The sequence below is a fragment of the Populus trichocarpa genome, chromosome 2 (genome assembly GCF_000002775.5).
Source record: "Populus trichocarpa isolate Nisqually-1 chromosome 2, P.trichocarpa_v4.1, whole genome shotgun sequence".
Classification (NCBI taxonomy): Eukaryota; Viridiplantae; Streptophyta; class Magnoliopsida; order Malpighiales; family Salicaceae; genus Populus; species Populus trichocarpa.
This window is the reverse complement of record NC_037286.2, coordinates 11,830,171-11,852,449: the sequence shown is the minus strand read 5'-3', so window position 1 is coordinate 11,852,449 and position 22,279 is coordinate 11,830,171. Positions and strand designations below refer to the sequence as shown.

The 22,279-nt window shown below is 32.5% G+C and overlaps 2 protein-coding genes and 1 long non-coding RNA gene across 7 annotated transcripts; 2 read left to right on the top strand and 1 right to left on the bottom strand.

Annotated features, from left to right (window-relative positions):
* Positions 1-7,548: 7,548 nt before the first annotated feature.
* On the top strand, positions 7,549-10,249 carry LOC7494049 (pentatricopeptide repeat-containing protein At2g03880, mitochondrial). Its single transcript, XM_002302527.4, has one exon. The coding sequence runs from the start codon at positions 7,758-7,760 to the stop codon at positions 10,158-10,160; it is 2,403 nt and encodes an 800-aa protein (XP_002302563.2). The 5' UTR covers positions 7,549-7,757; the 3' UTR covers positions 10,161-10,249.
* A 312-nt stretch (positions 10,250-10,561) lies between these two features.
* On the bottom strand, positions 10,562-16,993 carry LOC7494048 (shaggy-related protein kinase theta). 4 transcript variants are annotated; one of them, XM_002301298.4, is made up of 13 exons: positions 16,648-16,982; positions 14,826-15,080; positions 14,592-14,684; positions 14,131-14,190; positions 13,744-14,019; positions 13,518-13,592; positions 13,023-13,079; positions 12,796-12,936; positions 12,308-12,358; positions 12,110-12,205; positions 11,936-12,019; positions 11,680-11,782; positions 10,562-11,593 (listed from the first exon to the last, which is right to left on the bottom strand). In XM_002301298.4, the coding sequence occupies exons 1-13, from the start codon at positions 16,708-16,710 to the stop codon at positions 11,538-11,540; spliced, it is 1,410 nt and encodes a 469-aa protein (XP_002301334.2). In that variant the 5' UTR covers positions 16,711-16,982; the 3' UTR covers positions 10,562-11,537. The 4 variants fall into 4 exon arrangements, with proteins under 4 accessions (XP_002301334.2, XP_024451568.1, XP_024451570.1 ...); XM_024595800.2 differs by lacking the exon at positions 11,680-11,782 and having other exon boundaries at positions 16,648-16,987; XM_024595802.2 differs by lacking the exons at positions 11,680-11,782; positions 12,796-12,936 and having other exon boundaries at positions 16,648-16,993.
* A 1,063-nt stretch (positions 16,994-18,056) lies between these two features.
* Positions 18,057-22,279, top strand: LOC112326646 (uncharacterized). Of its 2 annotated transcripts, XR_002980521.2 has the most exons (3): positions 18,057-18,762; positions 18,857-19,155; positions 21,979-22,279. It is a non-coding gene; the product is annotated as an uncharacterized LOC112326646 (long non-coding RNA). The 2 variants fall into 2 exon arrangements; XR_002980520.2 differs by lacking the exon at positions 21,979-22,279 and having other exon boundaries at positions 18,857-19,428.

Below are 22,279 nucleotides of genomic sequence, written 5' to 3'. Positions count from 1 at the left end.
GGTTTGTCGTTTGTACTCTTCTCTTTTAATTAAGTACTGTTTGTTTTAGGGACATGTAAAAAAATCAAAAAATTAAAAAATTAAAAAAAAATAATTAAAAAAACCAAACTGAAAAAAACTGATTAAATCGATTAAAATTTTAAAAAAACCTGTCGGTTCAGTTCGATTTTGATTTTATAAGCAAAAAACCAAAAGAACCGAACCGAACCGAAACCGAAAAAAACCTGAAAAAAAACCGAGCCAAAATTGAAAAAACGGAGCAAAACCGGTTTGAACCGGTTTGTGCCCTAAAAAAACAGAACCGAACTGAAACCAGTTGGTTTGACCCGGTTTTGGTTTTTTTTAAAACAAATTTCGGTTTGGTTATTTTTTTTGATAAAAACCGAACCGAACCGAAAATGATCACCCCTAATTTGTTTTTACATTTGAAAAGTATTTTAAAAAAATTTAAATTTTATTTTATTTTTTTATTTTAAATTAATTTTTTTTAATACTTTCAAATCATTTTGATGCGCTGATATTAAAAATAATTTTTAAAAAACAAAAAAACATCATTTTAATGCATTTCCAAATAAAAAATACTTTAAAAAGTAATCACAACTACACTTAAAAAACGAGTGAAGGAATGTAGCGGCTAAACTTTAGTTTTCACGACGATATTTAACACGGCATTGCCTTTATTATTGGGCGGTGCATGTCGTTTTTTTTTTTTCATCATTCTTTCCTCTATCCTCCTTCATTAGAGCCAAGCAATGCACATTTTCAAATCAGTCAATAAATCTTTCAAACTTAGTTATTTTTTTTATTGATATTTTATTTTAGATTATTCATAAAATTAAAAATTTCTTTCAATTTAATTTTCATTTGATTTTCTCACCTTTTAGATTTGGTCACCATACTTTTGAATTTGATTTTTTTAAAATTATTTTTTAATTAAATTATCTTCCAAATGCATCTCTCAATATTTTAATTTATTTTAATTTATGTTAAATTTTTATTGTTTGCTATTTATTTTGTTTTTAATTTTATTTTTTAAAAACTTTTTTTTTCAGGTCATGGACTTGTAATATTGGGTCGGGATGGATTAAATCTTTTTTTTCAAGTGTTTTTTTATAATTGATTCTTGATGATATCATTCTTTTATAGGATTATCACGATTTCACGTGACCCAGCTTTACCCGAGACAATATTATTTTTGAAAAATTATTTATTATTATTGCTGTCTAATTTTTTTATTTTTTTATCAATTTAATTAAAATTTAATCCGATTATTAGGTTTTTTTATTTCTTTAAAAACGCAACCATCTCATGATTTTTTTTTAATTTAATTTTTTTTAATACGGCCCACGGAATCGTTTGGGCCACCAATCTAAGTACATCCTAAAGCAATTATTAAAAATTAAAAATTTGCAAGCCAATCCTACAGAGAAATTTACCATATATTTTTTTTCGTTTTTTAAGTAGGAAACGTTAACACCAAACAAAGGAGAATGATTGCAAAACGTCGAGTTGGTTTCCAGGACACCTCAGCAGCGGAGAACGAGATTCTCAACCCCTAGAATAAACCAAAGAATTAATAAACTAAAGGGGTCCCACCTCAATCTATGGAGCCACCATCAAAACTTAAAGGAGCTGCCACTTGTCAACTCCACGATCTACACTCCCTCACCCAAACAACTTTTTTAAAAAAATTCTAAGCCACGAGAATTGTTTTTATATTATCATTAATCTTATTCCAGCTTAAATGAATTAAAAAAAAAAAAAAAACACGAAGACAGAAGACAAAAATCAAGAAATGTGGACAGCAATTACATGGTGGTTAATTTTAGAACCCGTGAAATTAAGCGAGATGCACGCAAGCTAACCCGAACACCTACATTAAACTAAAACAAAAAAAATATGGATAGTATGATTCGATGCACCGTAAAAAACTCCATATATCAAATCCCAGGAAGTAAAATGGGAGGTATTTTCCGAAAAATGACATTTTAAAAAATAAATAAGATAAAAAAATCTGTGTTTCAAATAATATATATATATATATATATAAACAGAGAAGGAAGAGCTCATAAGAAAGCAAAAGCATTAACATTATTCTTTAGTTCTTGGGCTTGATGGGGGTTTCTTGATTTCAATCGCCAGCTAGAATGAATTAACGAAAAAGAAATGAACTATGAAGAAGAAAATTGAGAAATGTCGACAGCAATATTTGAACTTGCACCGTCGTAGCCAAGAAGATCTCATGTGGTTGCTATTTTTTAAAATATTTTTTATTTAAAATATATTAAAAAAATGTTTTTTAAAAAACATTTTTCATATTAGAATCAAAATATTTAAAAATATCGTAAAAAATTAATCTAAAATTAATTAATTAATTAAATGAAACCAGTTATAAAACACAAAAACAAACAAAGTTTTTATGTCTCTTTTCATAACTACTCAAACATGTCAACAATTGTTGAAAAATGTACATCAAATCTTTATTTTTAAAAAAACACTTTGTTTTTATTCTTTTTAAAAATATGAAGCAGCTACCGCGTAGTTATTCGTGTCAAACAACACATCATCTGTTGTGGTGACGGAAAAAATAAGGAAGGTAATTCTTGGATCTAAAAACTTATTTTTTATTTGAAAACACCTATAAAACTGTGCACAAATCTAAATAAACTCATTTTTCTATAAAATAACCCAAAATTTGATGAAAAAATTGGAACTCAACCAAAATCTAACAAATACCGTTGGCAATATCTACTTTTTCTGACAAGTTAAAGGTCAAAAAAACCCTATAGAACTCTCTTTGTGAAAAATAAATTTATTGACACCAATATCAATATTTTTCATGATTTGAATCAATTTCAAGCAATGATTTTCTTTTTTTTTGACTAAAATCTTGCGACTCTCCATCTTCTCTCTCAAACTATGGATGGAATAATAAAAAAATAAAGATATGGACTAGAAGTTATTTGTTAAAAACTCTAGGGGTTGAAAATGTATCAACTTAAAAGTAGAAGGATAAAAGTGAACTTTTCCCTCCAAGTGTTAAACAAATACCTAGTTTCTTTGTATTTTTCACTTGATCATCTATTAAAAAAAAAATTGGTTCGAGAGAGTTATCCATGCTTTTAGTATAAGAAAAAAATAGTGCCTACTTTGCATAAAAAAAACTTTGGTGTGTATGAAAAGTTTTATGTGAGCAGTTCATGCCAAAAAATACATAAAAGAATGGTCAGACAGGATTTGATAGACCAAGTCAACACGGTATAGGGAAGAGTTTCATGTTGAATTCTAGCTGTTTAGGATTGTCCAAAACGGCTGAAAAAATTATTTTTTCCCCATAAAATTTGTGTATTATCAGTTTTCATGTTCCTTTGATTCTAATAAGCTTTTCCAGAGTCTGAAAATATATTCGTAATTATTTTTTAAAGTATTTTTTATTTATAAATGTATTAAAATAATATTTTTTTTATTTTTTAAAAATTATTTTTGAAATCAGTACTTCAAAATGATTTAAAAATACCAAAAAATATTTTTAAAATAAAAAATAAAATAAAATTTAAATTTTTTAAAAAATATTTTTAAAATATAAAAATAAATAGCCCAGCTAATAAATAAGATTAGATATTGTCGGTAGTTAAAAGCATCAAATTCACATTTCACCACACTCGACATCGGAATCAATAGTTATTTTATTTCCTTTTATCATTTCACCAAGCCATAAGTGATATGTGCGTGACGTGTTTCCCAATATTAGAAAACATCCAAGATAGTTTTTTTTAAATAAACTATTATAAAATTCCAGGAGATTTTAGTTTTATTACCTCGAAGGCAAACTGTAAATTAACTTAAGCCACCAGTACGACGAAACCTGGCAATTATTGTTAGGAAATTAAAAATGAAAAAAAAAATAGATAAATAAATGCAATTTGAATTTTTGTTTCATTTTTTTCATATAAATCAACAACTAAAAGAAATAATAAAAATAATTAGAACTAAAAGCGAAAACTCGAAAAAGCTCCTAAATGTCAATTTTTTGTTTTGTTTTTAAAGATAATTTAGTTATTACACCATGTTTAAAAAATATTAAAAGACTAATTTGTCTTTGATTATTCTAATAATTATCAATGAACCTTATGAAAACATCGTATTAGTCTTAATAACCAGTTTAATCATTATACTTATTTAATGGTCTACTTGAAAAAAAAGATTTTCATTGCTTATTAACTTGACAACCTGAACAAAGTTGAACTTGTTGAAAACTAAACACATAAACAATTTAAATATCCCTTCTCTTATTTATATATTCAACCCTCGTAAACTTTATATACAAGACTCTTATATTCATAGGAAATTACAAGCTTAAAGTATCATGATCCAATAAGAATTCTAAATGCTAATTCAATAATAATTATAATTAACTAGTTAAACAAGATTCTAAACACAACTTTTTTTTATCAAGGAATTCTACTTAAACTAGGATTTCAACTTATATCTTAACAGTACCTTTTTTAAATTGATGTTCTTAAACATTTACTTTACTAATAATAAACTCTCCTCTAAACATAGTTTTCTTGGGTGCAAACACCAAGTAATATTTGAGCTTCACAAATGATTCTAATTTAAAGGACTTGAAAAATATATCAGCAACTTGTTCTTTATTTTTGCAATAAATCATCTCAATCATTTATGAGATGTCTTAAGAAATGAAGATTCGCATCAATATACTTGCTTCTAACATGCAAAACTGGGTTTTTTAGAGAGTTTAATTGTTGAGTTGTTGTCACAAAAAATTATCATAGGCCCTAGTCTCTTAAAATTAAGTTCTTCAAAAATATCTTTCAATCATATTTTGATATGCTCACAAAGTCCCGACCATAAATCCAGATTTCATGGTTGATAAAACAATTACCTGCTTATTTGAAGATTATTACATAGCTCATGGACCAACCTAAAAAACAAACCCATAAGCATTTCTTCTATTATCTTGATCTTCTGTATAATCACTATTAATAAAGCCAATCAAATATGACTTCTCTTTTCATTCTTATAAAATAATCATACACCTAGTAACTTTCAAGTACCAAAGTATTGTGCATTTTTAAGATAGTTATGCCTATGGATAGGATCTATGGAGGAGTGTTCTTCATAGCAAAAACGAATCCTTTGAAGAGTTAGAGTATTGTCATGCTATTTTATCTTGTTTTTTCGTGGAACTAGAGATGCCTTTGTGCATGTAATGGAGTTGTGTGTTGTATTTTTTGTTGATGGAATGAAAAAGTATGAAGCTATTCTTATACCACTAGAACAATATTATTGTATGGCTAGAGCTAAAACAATCGGGATTTTTATAATGAGGAGATCAATTACTCTCTCATGTCTAAGAGTTGTGTAAGCTATAGAAAAATATAATAAGTGAGAGTGAATGAACTAGTTTTTGTTTAGTTTTCTATGAACAGTGTCACTAATGAAGTGATGAAAAAATTTTAAATAGAATATGAACTTTCCATAGTTACGTCCTAGTTGGGTTGGTGGAATGATGTGCTTTAACCTTTACTTTAGATGATGGCTAGATGTTTGCCTAAAAAACAAGTTCCTACATATAAATTTTATTTGCTCATTTATCTTATCTAAATTTTCTTACCAAATTAGCCGTTGAAAAGAGGGAAGAAATAGAAAATGTTAATACAAAAGGGGGGGCAACAAAGAAACCGCTTTTGGCTTGATTTGCAATTTGCAATTACAAGAATTAATCAATCCTAGTTCAAGTATAAAAGCCACTTTAAATCCCAATTCCAATTTATTTGCTCTGGTCTCTCTGCAACAATCAATATATACTTCTTTTTACCACATGCCTTATTCTTTTAGCACATACTAGTCTTAGTGTGCGCGCTTTGCTGCAAGGTCAAATTATTTTTTCATGTAAAAATTAATGTTTACGCGTCGCAAACATATTTTAAAAAAGAAAAAAAAACACGACTCAAGTCATATACCCGATTGGGTCGAATAAGCTGACTTTAATTCAATTAGACATAAAAAAAAATATAAAACATCAGTAGATCAATCCACAACTCATTAAATACAGAAAAACAAATAGGGTAAAAATGACATAAAAAACTGATCTTGATCAACTCAAGTTAGCATGATAAACCTATAATCCTAGTAATCAAGGTCGAGCCAACCTGAGATATCTTGTCAAACCTGAGGCCCAGATCATGAGATTCGAATAACTCGTTAAAAAAATAAAGAGAATTCTAAAGTTTTTTTTTTAAAAAAATTGTGTTAACTTTTCAAACTCGTGATCCGAATCATTGGATCTGAAGCACCTAATCTAGAAAAACCATGAAGTTCAATTTTCAATCAATCAAATTTTGAAGGATGAAATTGAAAAAAAAAATTATAATTATACAAAACAATTAAAAAATAGCAATTAAAGAATGTGGATCAAAATTTAAAATAACAAAATGAGTTTTTTATTTGATTAAAGGATGAAATTAGAAAAAAAAAATTAATTTAGTAAAAAGACAAAAAAAACATCAAAAGAATGAGGATGAAAATTAACATAAAAATAAAAACAACTTTTTAATTGAAAGGTGAAATTGAAAAGAATAATAACTTTTATAAAAGGAATAAGAAAAAAAATAAAAATCAAAACAATGAAGATCAAATTAGAAAACATAATATCATCCATTTGAATTGAATGATGAAACCGGAAATCAATAAAACTTTTACAAAAGGTTAATGAAAAAAAATAAAAATCAAAAGAATGAGGATTAAATTAGAAAATATAATATTTGGTATATTAAGATTGAATGTTAAAATTAAAATTAAAAACAAATAAAAGTTCTACAAAAGGGCTAAGAACAAAAATTAGAAATTAAAGAATAATGATTGAAGTTGAAATATCAACAACAAAAAAGACCAAGTTACAACTTTTAGGGAATAAGAGAGAAAAGAAGGGGGAAAAATAAAAGACCAACCGACAACAAATCAAATCATCACTAGAGACACGCGTCGCATCAAAAAAAAAAACATGGTGGAAAGACATTTTTGGTTGGCGAGATGCGCAGCATGTGCCATCCAGAGTGTGCGGGCACCTCCCATGCCCCTTGAGTGCCATGCACATGTGTCCATTTTTTTTTTTTATTTAGTCAAATATGAAATTGCCCTTAACTTTATAAATATATATATAAAAAATTGTTGTGAAAAGACCAAAAATCCCCTTGATTTCAAGTTTAGTTTTTTTTTAATTTTACAAGCATTTTGGTCTTTTCATTATGTATTTTAATTGTTTATTATTTTTTATATTTGATCAAATATCAAATTGTTCCTCTACTTAAATTATAATAATGAAAAATCATTTTAAAAATATAAAAATATTCTTTCATGTTAGGTTTAATTTTTTTGACTTCAAAAAATATTTTAGTATTTGAACCGTGTAATTAATATGAAAAAATATTTATTTATTAATGAAAAATTTAAAAATAAAAAAATAAGTGAAAATACTTTAATCCCTTCAAAACCAATGTTAAATTTTTGAAGATTTCAGGCAAAAAGTTCACTACACTGTTTCAAGATACAGTCTTTTTGAGTGTACATCTACAGTGATTTTCTAGGGAGGGTTAGGCTCTTTTACTTCTCAACCATTTTTTTTCCTGCCTTCCTTGTTTTCTACCGTTTTCCTCTTCCAATCCTGTACGGTAGCTACCAAGGTTTGTGAGTTAAAATCACCCATATTAAAAGGACTCTTAATTTTGGCGGTTATGCACAAATCAAGATTTTTAAATATCTCTCGTGATTATCTACACAGTGCTGCAAAGTCAAATGGATTTAGTTATTCAAGACTAGAATCGAACAGGGTTCTCAAAGATTTGTCAAAACGGGGTCGAATTGATGATGCGCGGAATTTGTTTGATAAAATGCTTGACAGAGATGAGTTTTCATGGAACACAATGGTTGCTGGTTATGCCAATTCAGGGAGATTGACTGAAGCGAAAAAATTGTTTTATGAGACCCCAATGAAGAGTTCGATCACCTGGACGAGTCTTTTATCGGGGTATTGTAGATATGGTTTTGAAAATGAAGCTTTTGAATTGTTTTTGGAAATGCAGCTTGAAGGACAAAGGCCAAGTCAATACACGTTAGGGAGTGTTCTTGGGTTGTGTTCGACAAATGGTTTGCTTCAAAAGGGGGAACAAATTCATGGTTATGCGATAAAGACTTGGTTTGATTGGAATGTGTTTGTTGTTACTAGTTTAGTTGACATGTATGGGAAGTGCAAATGTGTTTTTGAAGCTGAGTGTCTTTTTGAAATGGTGGCTGATTGCAAATACAATGCAGTCTGGAGTGCTATGCTTGCTGGATATTCTCATTATGGGTATGGGTATAAAGCGATTGAGTGTTTTCGAAACATGAGAAATGAAGGGGTTGAGTCTAATCAATTTACTTTTCCAAGTATTTTGAGAGCTTGCGGAGCGGTTATGGCATGTGATTTTGGGTCTCAAGTACATGGTTGCATAGTCAGGACTGGTTTTGGTGCTAACATTTTCGTTCAGAGTGCACTGGTTGATATGTATGCAAAGTGCAGGGACTTGAATAGTGCAAAGAGGGTGTTGGGGAATATGGAGTTTGATGATGAGGTTTCTTGGAACTCCTTGATTTTGGGGTGTGTGAGGGAGGGGTTTGAAGAGGACGCTCTATCTTTCTTCCAAAAAATGCGTTCTAGAGATATGAAGATTGATGAATATACGTTGCCATCTGTTTTGAACTCTTTTGCATCCATGAAGGTTATGCAGAATGCAATTTCTGTCCATTGTTTGATAATCAAAACTGGCTTTGAAGCATATAAGCTTGTCAATAATGCTCTTATTGACATGTATGCCAAACAGGGAAAGTTAGATTGTGCAATCATGGTGTTCAGCAAGATGGTAGATAAGGATGTTGTCTCTTGGACCTCCCTTGTTACAGGATACTCGCATAATGGCTCTTATGAGGAAGCTATCAAGCTATTTTGTAAAATGAGAATTTCAGGTGTATATCCTGATCAAATTGCTGTTGCCAGCGTTTTGAGTGCCTGTGCAGAACTGACAGTTATGGACTTTGGACAACAGATTCATGCGACCCTTGTTAAATCTGGTCTTGAGTCATCCTTATCAGTTGATAATTCTCTTGTGACAATGTATGCTAAGTGTGGCAGTATAGTCGATGCAAATCGTGCCTTTGACAATATGCCAACTCGGGATGTCATCAGCTGGACAGCTCTAATAGTCGGATATGCACAAAATGGCAGAGGAAAGCATTCTCTACAATTTTATGATCAAATGATTGCCACTGGAACAAAGCCAGACTACATCACGTTCATAGGTTTACTTTTTGCTTGCAGCCATAATGGTCTTTTGGGAAGTGGCCGTGCCTACTTTGAAGCAATGGATAAAGTATATGGGATCAAACCAGGTCCTGAACACTATGCTTGCATGATTGACCTTTTGGGGCGCTCAGGAAAACTTGCTGAGGCCAAAGGATTACTGAATCAAATGGTTGTAGCGCCAGATGCAGTAGTATGGAAGGCCCTGCTTGCTGCATGCAGGGTACATAAGGAGCTTGAATTGGGAGAGATGGCAGCTAAGAACCTTTTTGAATTGGAACCCATGAACTCCATGCCTTATGTTATGTTATCTAATATGTATTCCGCAGCTGGTAAATGGGAAGATGCTGCGAGAATCAGACGACTGATGAGGTCCAGGGGAATATGTAAGGAACCTGGGTACAGTTGGATTGAGACAAACAGCAAAGTGAGCACCTTTATGTCTGAAGATAGAAACCATCCATTGAGAAATGAGATTTATTCAAAGATAGATGAAATTATTATGTTGATCAAGGAGGCTGGTTATGTGCCAGACATGAGTTTTGCCCTTCATGACACAGATGATGAAGTCAAGGAGCTTGGTCTAGCTTATCACAGCGAGAAGCTAGCTGTTGCCTTTGGGCTTCTCACCGTGCCACAAGGAGCACCAATTCGTATTTTCAAGAATCTCCGTGTTTGCGGCGACTGCCATACAGCTATGAAATACACGTCCAAAGTATATGCTCGTCATATAATTTTGAGGGATTCAAATTGTTTCCATCATTTCACAGAAGGAAGATGCTCTTGTGGAGATTATTGGTAGAAGGCTTGATTATCTATTATTTACTCCACTTGTATATATATATAATTTTTAAGGGGTTAATAGAGTGGTTGAGCTATTTACAAGATTTACCCTCCAGCAGCTACAACCCCTCCAAGGCTGATGCGTAGCATCAATCCACTTTTGGGTACTAACTAAACAGAAATGTGTACTGCAGATAACTCAAGTAATAACACAGGATTTCACAGCTCGAACCAAAGTGGAAGTTCAGTAAGTTTCAACAAACAGCGACCACAAGGTGCCCTTTAACCCACCATCTCTCCAGGCTTCTCAGATACAGATCGTGCAACTACCACGAAGGACAAACCAACATTGGAGCCCAGCGCAGAAACAAACCAATGCTTGATAAATAAACCCTGGGAACAATCAGCTGAAGACAGACATGGTAAACAGCCATGAAATTCTCATAAACTTGAATTTCTTTGTAACACAGGAGGTAAGCAAGAAAAGTACACACCGCGACATCCTAACTCATCCATTCAGTTAATTCTCCTCAAATACTGGCAAACTATACACCGGAAACTGGAACATGGAAGGGTAATGACAATACCTTGTCTTTCATGCATTGAGGCATACAGCACACCACATTCTTGTTTATTTAAAAAATAAAAACCAAATCTTACATTAAAAAAATAAAATTTAGGATAAAAATTAAAAAACAAATATAAATTTATAAATTATTTTGAATAAAATAAATAACAGAATATAAATCAAATATAATATATAAAAAAATTTAATTAAAAAAATAATAAGAGAAATAAATACCAATAAAAAAATAAAAAACAAAATTTATATAAAATTTAAAATAAATCAAGTTCTAAATAATGAAAATTTTTAAAAAAACTCAAAACAAAATATATATCAATTAAATGAAATTTAACATCAACAACAAATAATAAGATAATTATGAAGTTTTAATTCTGAAGAGTATTCAGTTTAAAATAATAAAAAAAATACTTTTTTAAAAACAAAATTAAATTTTTCTTTTAACTGAAAAGTATTTTTCGTCAGTAAATAACACAAAAAGAGTTTTGAAAGTAGTTTTCGGCTTTACATGAAAGAATCAAGAATCAGGGTCTAAATATATTAAATGTCGGAACCCTGTGACCAAGAGATCCTGCCCCCGTCAAATAATTATGCTTCAAGCGCCATCCAAAATCTTGGCATAGCCTACCCACCATCACCCACTACCTTGTCTAAGGTCTCCCTTTGTCCTAACTAACGAGGTGAAGATTGAAAATTGATTTGGTCTGAATTATTTGAGCAGGCAGTATGCTTGCATGCGTGACTAGGCATTCAAAATTCAGGTGCACTGATTTGGCTACAAATCTGACCATGTACCCATCGTCAATTTTCTTTTCATACATGATCAGGAATGAGACGTTGACGCAGTTCAGTTGATGCCCCAGCCAACTCTGCAAAGGCATTAGGAATAGGCATGAGAAAGGCAAAGAGAATCTTTAGTGAAAAAACTGGCGACCAAAATACTATAATAGTTTACCTTGGGCAGTAAAATTGAATAGAGGAGGTAGCGCACGCCCATTAGGCAAGCATGCATTTGCATGTCTCAAATCATCAAAAAAGGGGTGTGCACATGCCTCCAACTGACAGCCAGTAAAGAGAAGTTTTAACAAAAAAAAGTTGTAGGGCGTAAATTAGCAATTCTACAAGGAAAAATAGCAATTCAAACTAAACAAGCAGTAGATAGAAAGAAATGTTAACTGATTAAATTTATCTAAAGCAGTATCAGCACTTACAGCAGTGCACCGCATGTTTGGTGAATACTGAAGCAGCCTTGATACGAGATCCACTGCTTCAGGTGGCATTCGTTTGTGAAATATCTGAAATTTGAGAATCAATCTGTTATCCACCAATAACTACACACAAAATATCACAATGAAAAGATCCTTTAGATAAAATTGTGAACAGACCTTGTGCCATGGGTGAGCCTTGATCTGAGGGAACTTGAATTCTGTGTAATTGGGATTCATGCACTTAATTTCTTCTCGGGTTGGTGTCCCCAGGACCTAATTTATGACCATTGAAAGGGAAAGAACACTTCAGAAATGGACCCAACATGTAGAGAAGTATAACATAAAAACAAAGGGCTTGAAGGTAGTATAGCATACCTTAATAATTTCCACAAGCTGATCGACACTGCTTTCCCCAGGAAAAAGAGGCTGCAAAATGCAACATTGAGTAAACATCAGAAGTCATCGTGTATACTGGCATTCAAAGAATAATTCATTGAACCAACATGCAAATAACCTGACAATCACAGCATCAAACTCAAGTGATCAATAAGCGAAAAGTGAATAATGGTAAACATTACATGATTAGTAAACCCTCTGCATTTCCATAGCCAGAAAGAAACGTGAAATTGTAGAAAAGAATTCAGAAGCCATCAGCTAAGTAGCATGAAAGAGAATATATATATATGGTGATTAATGAGTGATCAGGAACTTAGAGCCCTAACTACATGCACACCAGGTAGTATTGGAGGGGCGTGGGAATTTTTAACGTGCGCAGAGAGGCATTCAAAATTATTCTTTAGAATATTCTATAACTTGCTGTCAAGCTCAACAGTTACCAGGTAAAAAAAGCCATATAGACCCACCTGTCCAAGAAGAAGTTCGGCCAAGACACAACCAACAGACCAGATATCAATGGCACTTGTGTACTCTGAAGCACCAAATATAAGTTCTGGTGCCCTATAATACCGTGAGCAGATATATGATATGTTGGGTTCCCCTGGCACCTGAAGATAAAAAAGATAATGGGAGTTTTCAACACGTCACTGGCATAATTTAACATTCACTACAGAAAGTAGCATAATTAACATACCAGCATCTTTGCACTACCAAAATCACAGATTTTTAGCTGATGAGTATGGGGATTGACCTGCAGAATGCAACAAAACCTCAAAAAGTAATCCTTTACCACATATATAAACAACAAAACATCACATAGCTGCTATAATTTTTGCAAAAACTTCCATGATATTTATTGCACAAATCACTCAGAGGCATGAAGATGAGGTGATGACCAATTGCTTTCAACTCCCCTTTAAAAGGAAATATTTTCTAGTCTCATTGCAGGAAAGCCAAAAAAAAAAGCATGTCCTGGACTGTGGCAGCGTATTCTCCAATTTGTTACTGGTGAACAAGCAATTCATTAGGATCTGTAATCTTCAGCACAAAATTCATGTGAAGGAAACTAAACTAGACGGGTGAATTTTTTTTATTTTGGTGGTTATGAATAACCAAGGATTGAAAGACTTATATCATTTTTTCATGTTGATGCCAAAACAAAGGGGAAAATGGCAGAGAGAAAACTTACCAGTAAATTATGTGGCTTAATGTCACGATGGCACACCCCAAGCACATGGTGCAAGTAATTTAGTGCACGGCAAATCTACAAAGCCATTAAGTAGAATAACTTGACTCGTGAAACAGTATACCATAATTTTTTAGAAAAATATCCAGAGCACACCATAGGAATCTCAGTGTATCCAAAATAAACCAAGAAAAGGCATGTTAAAAATAAACATATTTACAAAGTTTACCTGGTAAGTATATAGTTGAACATATATAATGGGCATGTGTTGGTGATTCATCCTGTTAAAGTGCCTTGAAACTCGATGGACAGTCTCAGATATATACTCCAGAACAAGGTTAAGATATAGTTCATCTTTTTCAGTAGTTGAATAGAAACAATGTTTCAGCTGAACGACATTAGGATGGTCAAGAAGGCGCATGACTTGAAGTTCTCTGTTCTTGTATCTCTTATCCTGCAATACCTTCTTTATTGCAACTGCTTCACCAGTTTCCAGGCACTTAGCCTGCCGACCAAAATAAAAAGTACAATAACAGAACATAATATTATTAACACAATACATGCTAAACAACAAACTATTGTGGTTGCACGCAAGATGCTGGCTAATTCCACAGACCTGGTAGACAACACCAAATGAACCCGTGCCAACCATGCGTTCTGCCACATATGAGATTGTCTGGGAAAAGGAACATATGTTTAGCAGCATGGTCAAAAACTAACCCATATGATGTATAAAATTAACATGTAGCCCTAAGAATCTAAAATAGTTAAAGTATGACATAAAGAGAAGTTGAGGGTCGATAACATTCTTTCTCAAAGGCTTCCTTAGCATGGTATTGCTGGACCCGAGAGTTTGGAGGGATGGTATGGTGCCTCATTACATCTCCACATATGCAAGTGGAAATCTATAATGCATTATTCTTCAGGACATGGAAAAAATCTACTTTTATAAAACAGCCATGGCAATGAAGTTCCAAAATAAAAACATTCAGAATGCTCCCTAAGTACATGAAGAAAAATGTGATGAAACAACAACCCATAAATTGCAAGAACATTCAACCAGGGTCGTCAAATAACCTGCTTTGGCTGTCCATCCTGACCACCTACTGTGGTTGCAATAATCTGACCAGTTTCTGTCCCATTGCCACTCACAATGGCAGCTTCCACTTCCTACATGATCAGAAACTCAATGACTAATAGAACATCCCAAGAAACTATGTCACAGTTCATTTTATAAAAATATTACTGAGATCTCCCCAATTGTGTTGGGTGTTTAAGGTGGAGTGGGGTTAGTTATATATAAAAATTTACCTTTTCATCATGACTAGTGGTTTTTTCATCTCTGATCTTCATTTGATGCATCTCTTTGGGAAGCTGATCATAGCCTGATTTTTCTGTTCTTGTCACCGAAGTAATGTTGGATGTGCTCGCAGCATTTTCCTGTGATGTAGAAGCCATATGCTGCTCCTGATCTGTGACACTTCTTTCAACTAAATAAGATTCTTCATCAACCTTTCGTTCTATTTCTTGATCAATCTTAGCCCTCTTTGTTCCAGCATCCCCACCCTATATGAAAAATATCATGTTTTCCACGAGAAATCAGATGAATAGCATACTACATTTTCTTTTTCATCTTACACTTTCACAAATATATCTCACATTTAGTTGCACATTATATCTCACATTTAGTTGCTAGTGTTATTGCACAGCCATTTCATATTCATTTATGACAATTAGATTTTATTACAAAATATAATTTTAGGACAAGACAAGATGCACCAACTCTCAAAAATCAACAGATGATCCAAGAAATAAAGAAAATAAATAACTCGGACGCTAATAATTTCATAAGCTTTGGGCCAATATGGCAACTTGGTTATTTAAACATGTATCCAATATGAACACTCAAACTTACCCCTAGGTGGAACCGAAATAATTAGACTATAGACAGGCCAATATGGCAACTTGATTACTAAAACACATCCAGCATTACTACTTGAAATTCAGTCAAGGTAGAACCAAAGTAAACAGAAATGACACATCCAAAAACTCATAATTCAAGGATTTAACTAGATGTTGCACTCTAATTAATGCTTCTTCGAGTGAGCAATTGAAAGTAGAATGATTCTCGATATCAACCAGGATTCTATTTAGGCATTTAATCATTAAGTGCAAATCTATCATAAGATTTCATTGTTATCATCATAAAAGGACACCGCATCTTATGTGAATAACTTTCTTCTAGTGCTCCATCTCGGCTTCACCTTTATTTAAAAAAGGAAAAGCTGATAAAGATACATATTAACCATTCTCAGAAAAGAACCAAGAATTGCAGCATGACGTACCACCTACCACAACAGCAACACGCTAAAGAAAAAAAAAAACCGATAAACTTCACTTTCACCATTGGGTATCCAAATAAACAAATAGCATTAAATAGATTCTATAACATTTGCTAGAAATTATAATCATAGTTGGCACACAATCAAAATAACGCTCACAGTAATAGAATCATCATAAGGTAATAATTGAATCTGATGTTACATCTGAGCTACAAACATTATGTTAACCGACATTGATCAGCCAACCAATCAAACCTCTTTACAGGATTAAATGAACATACAACAAGAATGGGAATTGCTATAATATAGGGCCCCACGAGTTAAAACCACATTGAAAGTAAGAAAGCCTAATTCCAACTACTAAATATCATCTCCTTCCATAGCAAAAAACAAAATAAGAACAGATTGGACCCAGTGCTTCCCATAAAGGAATCAGAAAAACCACTGAATTTTGAGCATTTTTTTAAAAAAAAAAAATAGAGCATAAGCCCAATCAGGAATCGGTCCAAGCTCAATGAAAAGTGGTCAAGCTCGACAAAAAAAAAATCGAGAAACATGCAGGAAAAGAAATGGAAGAAAAAGAGAAACACATAACCCGCTTGTTTCAAATTTAGCTATCATCCATAGGAAACCATAAAGCAAGCAAGAGCCTTCTTGACCTAATTTACTCAAAATCCAAAAGGTATGAGCATAGACATTAAAGCTCCTGTTTTTTCATTTATTTACCTCATTTTCTTAGAACCAAGCAAGCAAGAATTTTCAAAATAAAAACAGAAAAGATTCAAACTTACAGGATCGGATGATATAGAAGTTCGACCTGAAGCAATGCTCTTTAATCTACGCATCACATTCATGGTTTCCTTTCTCTTTTCACCAACAAACAAACCAAACCCTAAATTTCCTTTTAAGAAAATAAAAAAATATTAAAAAAAAGAGACACAAACTCAACCTTCTCTCCACCAACAAAGAGAGAGATGGAGAAAATGGTGAGAGGAAAAGAAGGGAACCCAAAAGAGAAAAACAATGAACAACAACAACAACAATAAAATCTTTCTGTTTCTTTCAGAATCTCTCTCTCTCTCTCTCTAGAAATAATCCTTATGAAGCTACCATGTGTCTGTTTTTTTTATATATTTCCTTTGTCAAATCTAATCGCCCTGAGGGATCAATCAATTCTTGTACGGCAGTCAAAGTGTATTTTTAACCGTTGATCGGTAATTGTTAGGAATAATCGGACGGTCTTGCTTGAGAAGTTTTTTAAAAGTTAGAGGTTGGTGCTACTAAATTGCCCTGGACTTTGTTCGGTAATGACTGGAAAGGGATTTGAGGGCAGATATCGATGTTGAACGGAATGTTCGGGTAGGTTTGACTGGTCTTTGATGATTTTGTTTTTGGCGGGCTGGACTGGATCAAAACAGTTTTTTTTTTCTTTTAAAAATGCGGTATAAATTTTATTTTTAAAAATAATTTTTTTAAAAATAATTTTTTTTATATTTTTAGATGGTTTTGATTACTAATATTAAAAATAATTTTTAAAAAATAAAAAATATTATTTTAATATATTTATAAGTGAAAAGTATTTTAAACACTACTACTAGAATTCCAAACATACTCTTATATGGATATATTGACCAATTAGCATACAAAATCCAAATAAACAATATATTAACACAATAATAAAAAAATTTAGTGAAATATTTTATTTTTATCAGTTTTATAATCACAATTAAATCACAAGATTGTAATAAATATCAATATTTATAATTATGATATTCAATCAAATAACCTTAAAAATCAATCAATCTTTTTAGAATAATCAGTTAAATCAATTCATAAACAGAAATAAAGCTTACATGTGAATACTAAATTTTGAAAATTATAATTGTAGCTTGTTTTCTATTTTATAAGTTGGATAAAAAAAATATTTTGACACCTAAAATATATATAGAAAAAAAAATTCCTGAAAAATTATAAATTTTATGCTAAACTAATTGAGCGGTTCAAATAACTGGATGAACTAGCCAAATAATAGATATTAAAGGTACTGCATCTCCTACCAACAAATTTCTTCAATATTTAAATAATAATAAAAAACATGTTTTTTTCCTCTCTTCTTAGTTGTAGAGCAGAATAAATTTTTATCTTTAGTTTTAATGAATGGCTAGAATTATTCCTTGACATCAAGGATCGATATCCCATCAGCACGTAAACCTTAGCTAGAACCTCCCCATTTCTCCCATAAAAATCACAGAAAACCCTAACGCAAGCAGCCTGGAAGGAGGATGAGCACTGTCATAACCACCTTCTCCCATCCATGACTATAACAGTCTTCTGCTTATCTATATCTCGGCCTGAAACCAACCCCTGGTTCCAGCCGTAAAGAACCACACAAAGCACCATTGCCTCCCCTGTTCCAGCTGAAAGAAAAGCCAACACCTTACACTACACCAGCACCCAACACTTTACCAGTAGACCCCAAGCTATTCACCACCATTTTTTCCCACGACACCTCACAGACCCTCTTCTCACACCCGAAACCAATTATATCCAGTCTCAAGACTGAAACCACCACAAATTTAACCGTCAGCCATACAAAGGAAAGAAGCAAAATAATTAACCCTCATCGCCACCAGCCATCCTCCAGAATCAACCGACAGCTTCAAAGACCAACCAACAGCATGACCAAGGCCAACCATCGTGAGTGGTAGCATTCCTCTCTGCATCATTCGTTGATTCCACTATCCTCAGCTCCTCTATGATCCGTAACAGCCATGGCAGAACTGGTTTTGGCTGAGGAGTCATGACGGCAACACCAATAGCGTCTATGTATTCTTTTTGTTCACGACAACCACTACAACTAAGCAACGTTCACACCTTCTCCTCCCCCGTTCATAGTATCTGCAGCGGTAGGTTTTCTCTAGCCCAGAACAGTAGCAGTACAATATTGTTTGTTTGATAACAGCAACAAACATTTCCAGTTTCTTCCTTTTCCATTCACAGCATAAACAGCTACATCTTCGGCCAAAGAACAAGAACCACAACATCGACAGCACCTCCTCTATTAGAAAGGACAGCCACTTTTCCAGCAGCAGCACCGTAGGTTCCTTCCAGCCGTACCAGTAGTTTCCAGCAACAGTACCATAAGCTCCTCAAATCATGAACCACAGCAGCATCAGAAGTTTTGCTTCTCATTCCAAGCTGAAAGCAGCAAATATTGTCCTCCCACGTTGCCAGTAAAAGGATCTTGTTGCAAGGAAGATCAAGTATTGTTAGCACCAGCAGTAAATACTCCAGCCCAGGTATAACCCCCTCCTTTTCTTGTTATGATACTCTTGCATATTTTTTTTTAGTTAACATCTTTTAGTTCGAAACTCATAAATGGTGCCATTTCCATGTGTTTTGACTTTTGAGAATGCATGCTGCTGGGTTTAAATGAATGTTGGGTTAAATAGTATAGGGGTTTTTAAGTATTGTTTAGAAACTGGGTACAGATCTTTTGTCATTAGCTACGGTTACGTTTTTTTGTTCGTGGGCATGGATTGATTATTTTTACTTGATGGGCTGATAGTTAAGCCTTGGGTATCTTGATTTACCTGTTTTGCATGGATTGGGCTTCAATTTAAAATATTTGAATAAATTTATGACTGGGCTGAACCCCTTCAAGGTTTTAAGGTTGTGTTTGGTTGTGTCAAACTTTTACAAAGAAGATATGCCTTTGTTTTAATCCTTAGGACGTGTTTGACAAACGCATTTTAATGATTTTTTTACAGTTTTTTTTGCTGATTTTTTTGTACTTTTTCCAAACAAACCTTAAATAATTTACAAAAAATTCTAAAAAAAATTCAGGAACTATTTTAAAATTATTTGTGACTCATTCGCATGTTATTTCCAATAATTTCACTTAATATTAGGGTTGTAAACTTATACTGTAAGGTACTGACCCGATATTGAATATACCTGTTTTGGTTCAAAATCTAAACCCTAAAATTAAAACCCATAAAAACATGTTATTGATGCATACAAACCCTAAATTATTTACTAATGATGATATATAAAATTGTAAAAACTAAAATCAAGTCAAAATAAAACCTAAAACTAGTACTCAAGACAATGTTCCTTAAATGAACATGAGGAACATGAATCTAAGTTGCCTAGAAAACCCAGTATACACTATTACACCTAGAAAATACATTTTAGGCCTCCAAATTAAACTCTTTTAGTCCCAACAAACCATATTTTCATAAATAAACAAGTTTGAATAAAAAACACTAATAAATAAACTCGAATAATCAAGAACATGTATAAAATTTCAACTTTCAAAACTACAACCCTATTATCAGCCAATAAAAACATTAAAACCCAATCCAAACAAACTCTTTAAACACTTTAAGATCCAAACTAAACTCAAGAATCAAGAACACGCATTAACAACATAGAAAAAAGCCATCAAATTCCTATTGTTACCTTTAACATATTCCAAAACTATTATTTTTTATCAAAACCAAACACACAAACACCTTTTAAACATCCCGGCAACATTAACAATAATATATATATATATATATGACCTTTTGTAAAAGTTTGGTATTAATTTTACAAAAACAGGACGTATGACCTTTTTTACCACACCTGTAACAAGTAATGGTTTTGTAACTTATATATTTTATATTGTCTAAACAATTGCATGTGGCATTATATATGTTGTAGGAAAATAAATATATTATCATTGCACCAACAATCATTCCAATTCAATAAAAAAATAGTAGTAAATGTGTTATTACATTAATATTATACAAGGATGTAGATAATAGTTCATGCAAACAATTATTATTAAATTAAATTATTGATAATAACTTCAATTGTATAAAGCATACTGCATGTTGCTTATAGGATTAAATTATTCATAAATTTTTATTTTTTTTTGAAAAGATACATGAATTAGAACCTCTCTCGCTATAAGGCCATTAGAACTTGATTGGGGTAGATCTAATCCATACATGTTTGATTAGATAGGTGCAAACCCAAGTTTTAGTTAATAAAAAAACTAGAGTATCCCTAATGTGAGCCAAAGTAGTTATTAAAAATAAAATACTTAATTGTTTTTTTCAAAAACCATACAAAAATTAAAACTCTCATTCATATTGTGAGAAGATAGTTTGGTTCATGTGTCTGTTCGTCCATGTATATAGATATTTTGATGGGATCCTGAAAAAAAATTTGGAGCAAGTTTCGAGAGATTCTAGGTATTTTCATATTTGGTTGGTGACCCTTGAAGGTTGAAGGTGAAATGTTTGTTTGGTGGTCCACGAACTCCTTCAAAACACGTCTTTTATGTAGTGTAAAAAACCTTATAATGTTTAAGTTAGCACATATATAAAAGGAGTGTACCCTTCAATGATATGTGTTATCTATTGCATGAGTAATGAATGACGGTGATGAATGCAAGAGATGTAGAGGAATATAATGTCTTTTGTGTGTCTTTGTATATGAGTAAATAAGCTTAAAACTTTACCTGATGTTTCATGAATGTTTATATACCAATGGATTATGCTAATTTACATAGAGTTACTAGCAAATATGAGAATAAACTATAATGATTGATGGTGATGTTATTGAGTGTGAAAAAAGGTTTCTTGTGGGCTAAGTCCTAACATAAGAATGTCTTAACACCATTTTGTAATCCAGTAATTGTAAAAAGATCATATTAATATTAAATGTTTAATACCTATAAAATAGAGGGTTGACAAGCATGAGTTGGTCCAATGGTTGGGTTCAGGTTTGAGATATTAAGCCTAACCACTTGTTAAGAATAGATGAGTTCAGGCACCATTATCCCGAACCCAATCTTAAGATATTAGGTCTTTAAAGCCCAATCCCTATCACAAGAAGCTAGGCTCGAGATGGCGAGCCCTACAGGGTTTAAGCCTGAGTCCATACCTAGAGGAGGTGGGCTCATGTGGTCAATCCAAAACTTATATTCTTAGGGTTTGGGTCATGTCTGTTATCTCTAGTATCGATATATGTTTTTTAAAATGTCTAAATGCCATGGACACAATGAATGATGTTAGAAGTTTGAATAACCTTTTTGCCTCTTATGTATCTATGTGACGCATCTTTGAAAGGTCTAGTGAAGAATTGAAGATGTAGGAGCATAAACACTAAGTGCCCGTTTGGCATTGCGGCAGCGACAGGAAGCAAACATTGAATTAAAGTGTTTGGTTAATACAAACTACACTTTTTTTCACATGGGTCCCACTCAAAAACTGAGGTCGAACCTCAGTTTATGAAAAGAAAATTTTATTTGCTTCTCCTTCTCTTCTGCGTGGAGAGTGACTCCACTGTTCACTTGAACAGTAGAGAATGTCTCCACTGTTCACGTGAAAAGTGAAGATTGTCTCAACAGTTCCGGCCGGACCGGGTCCA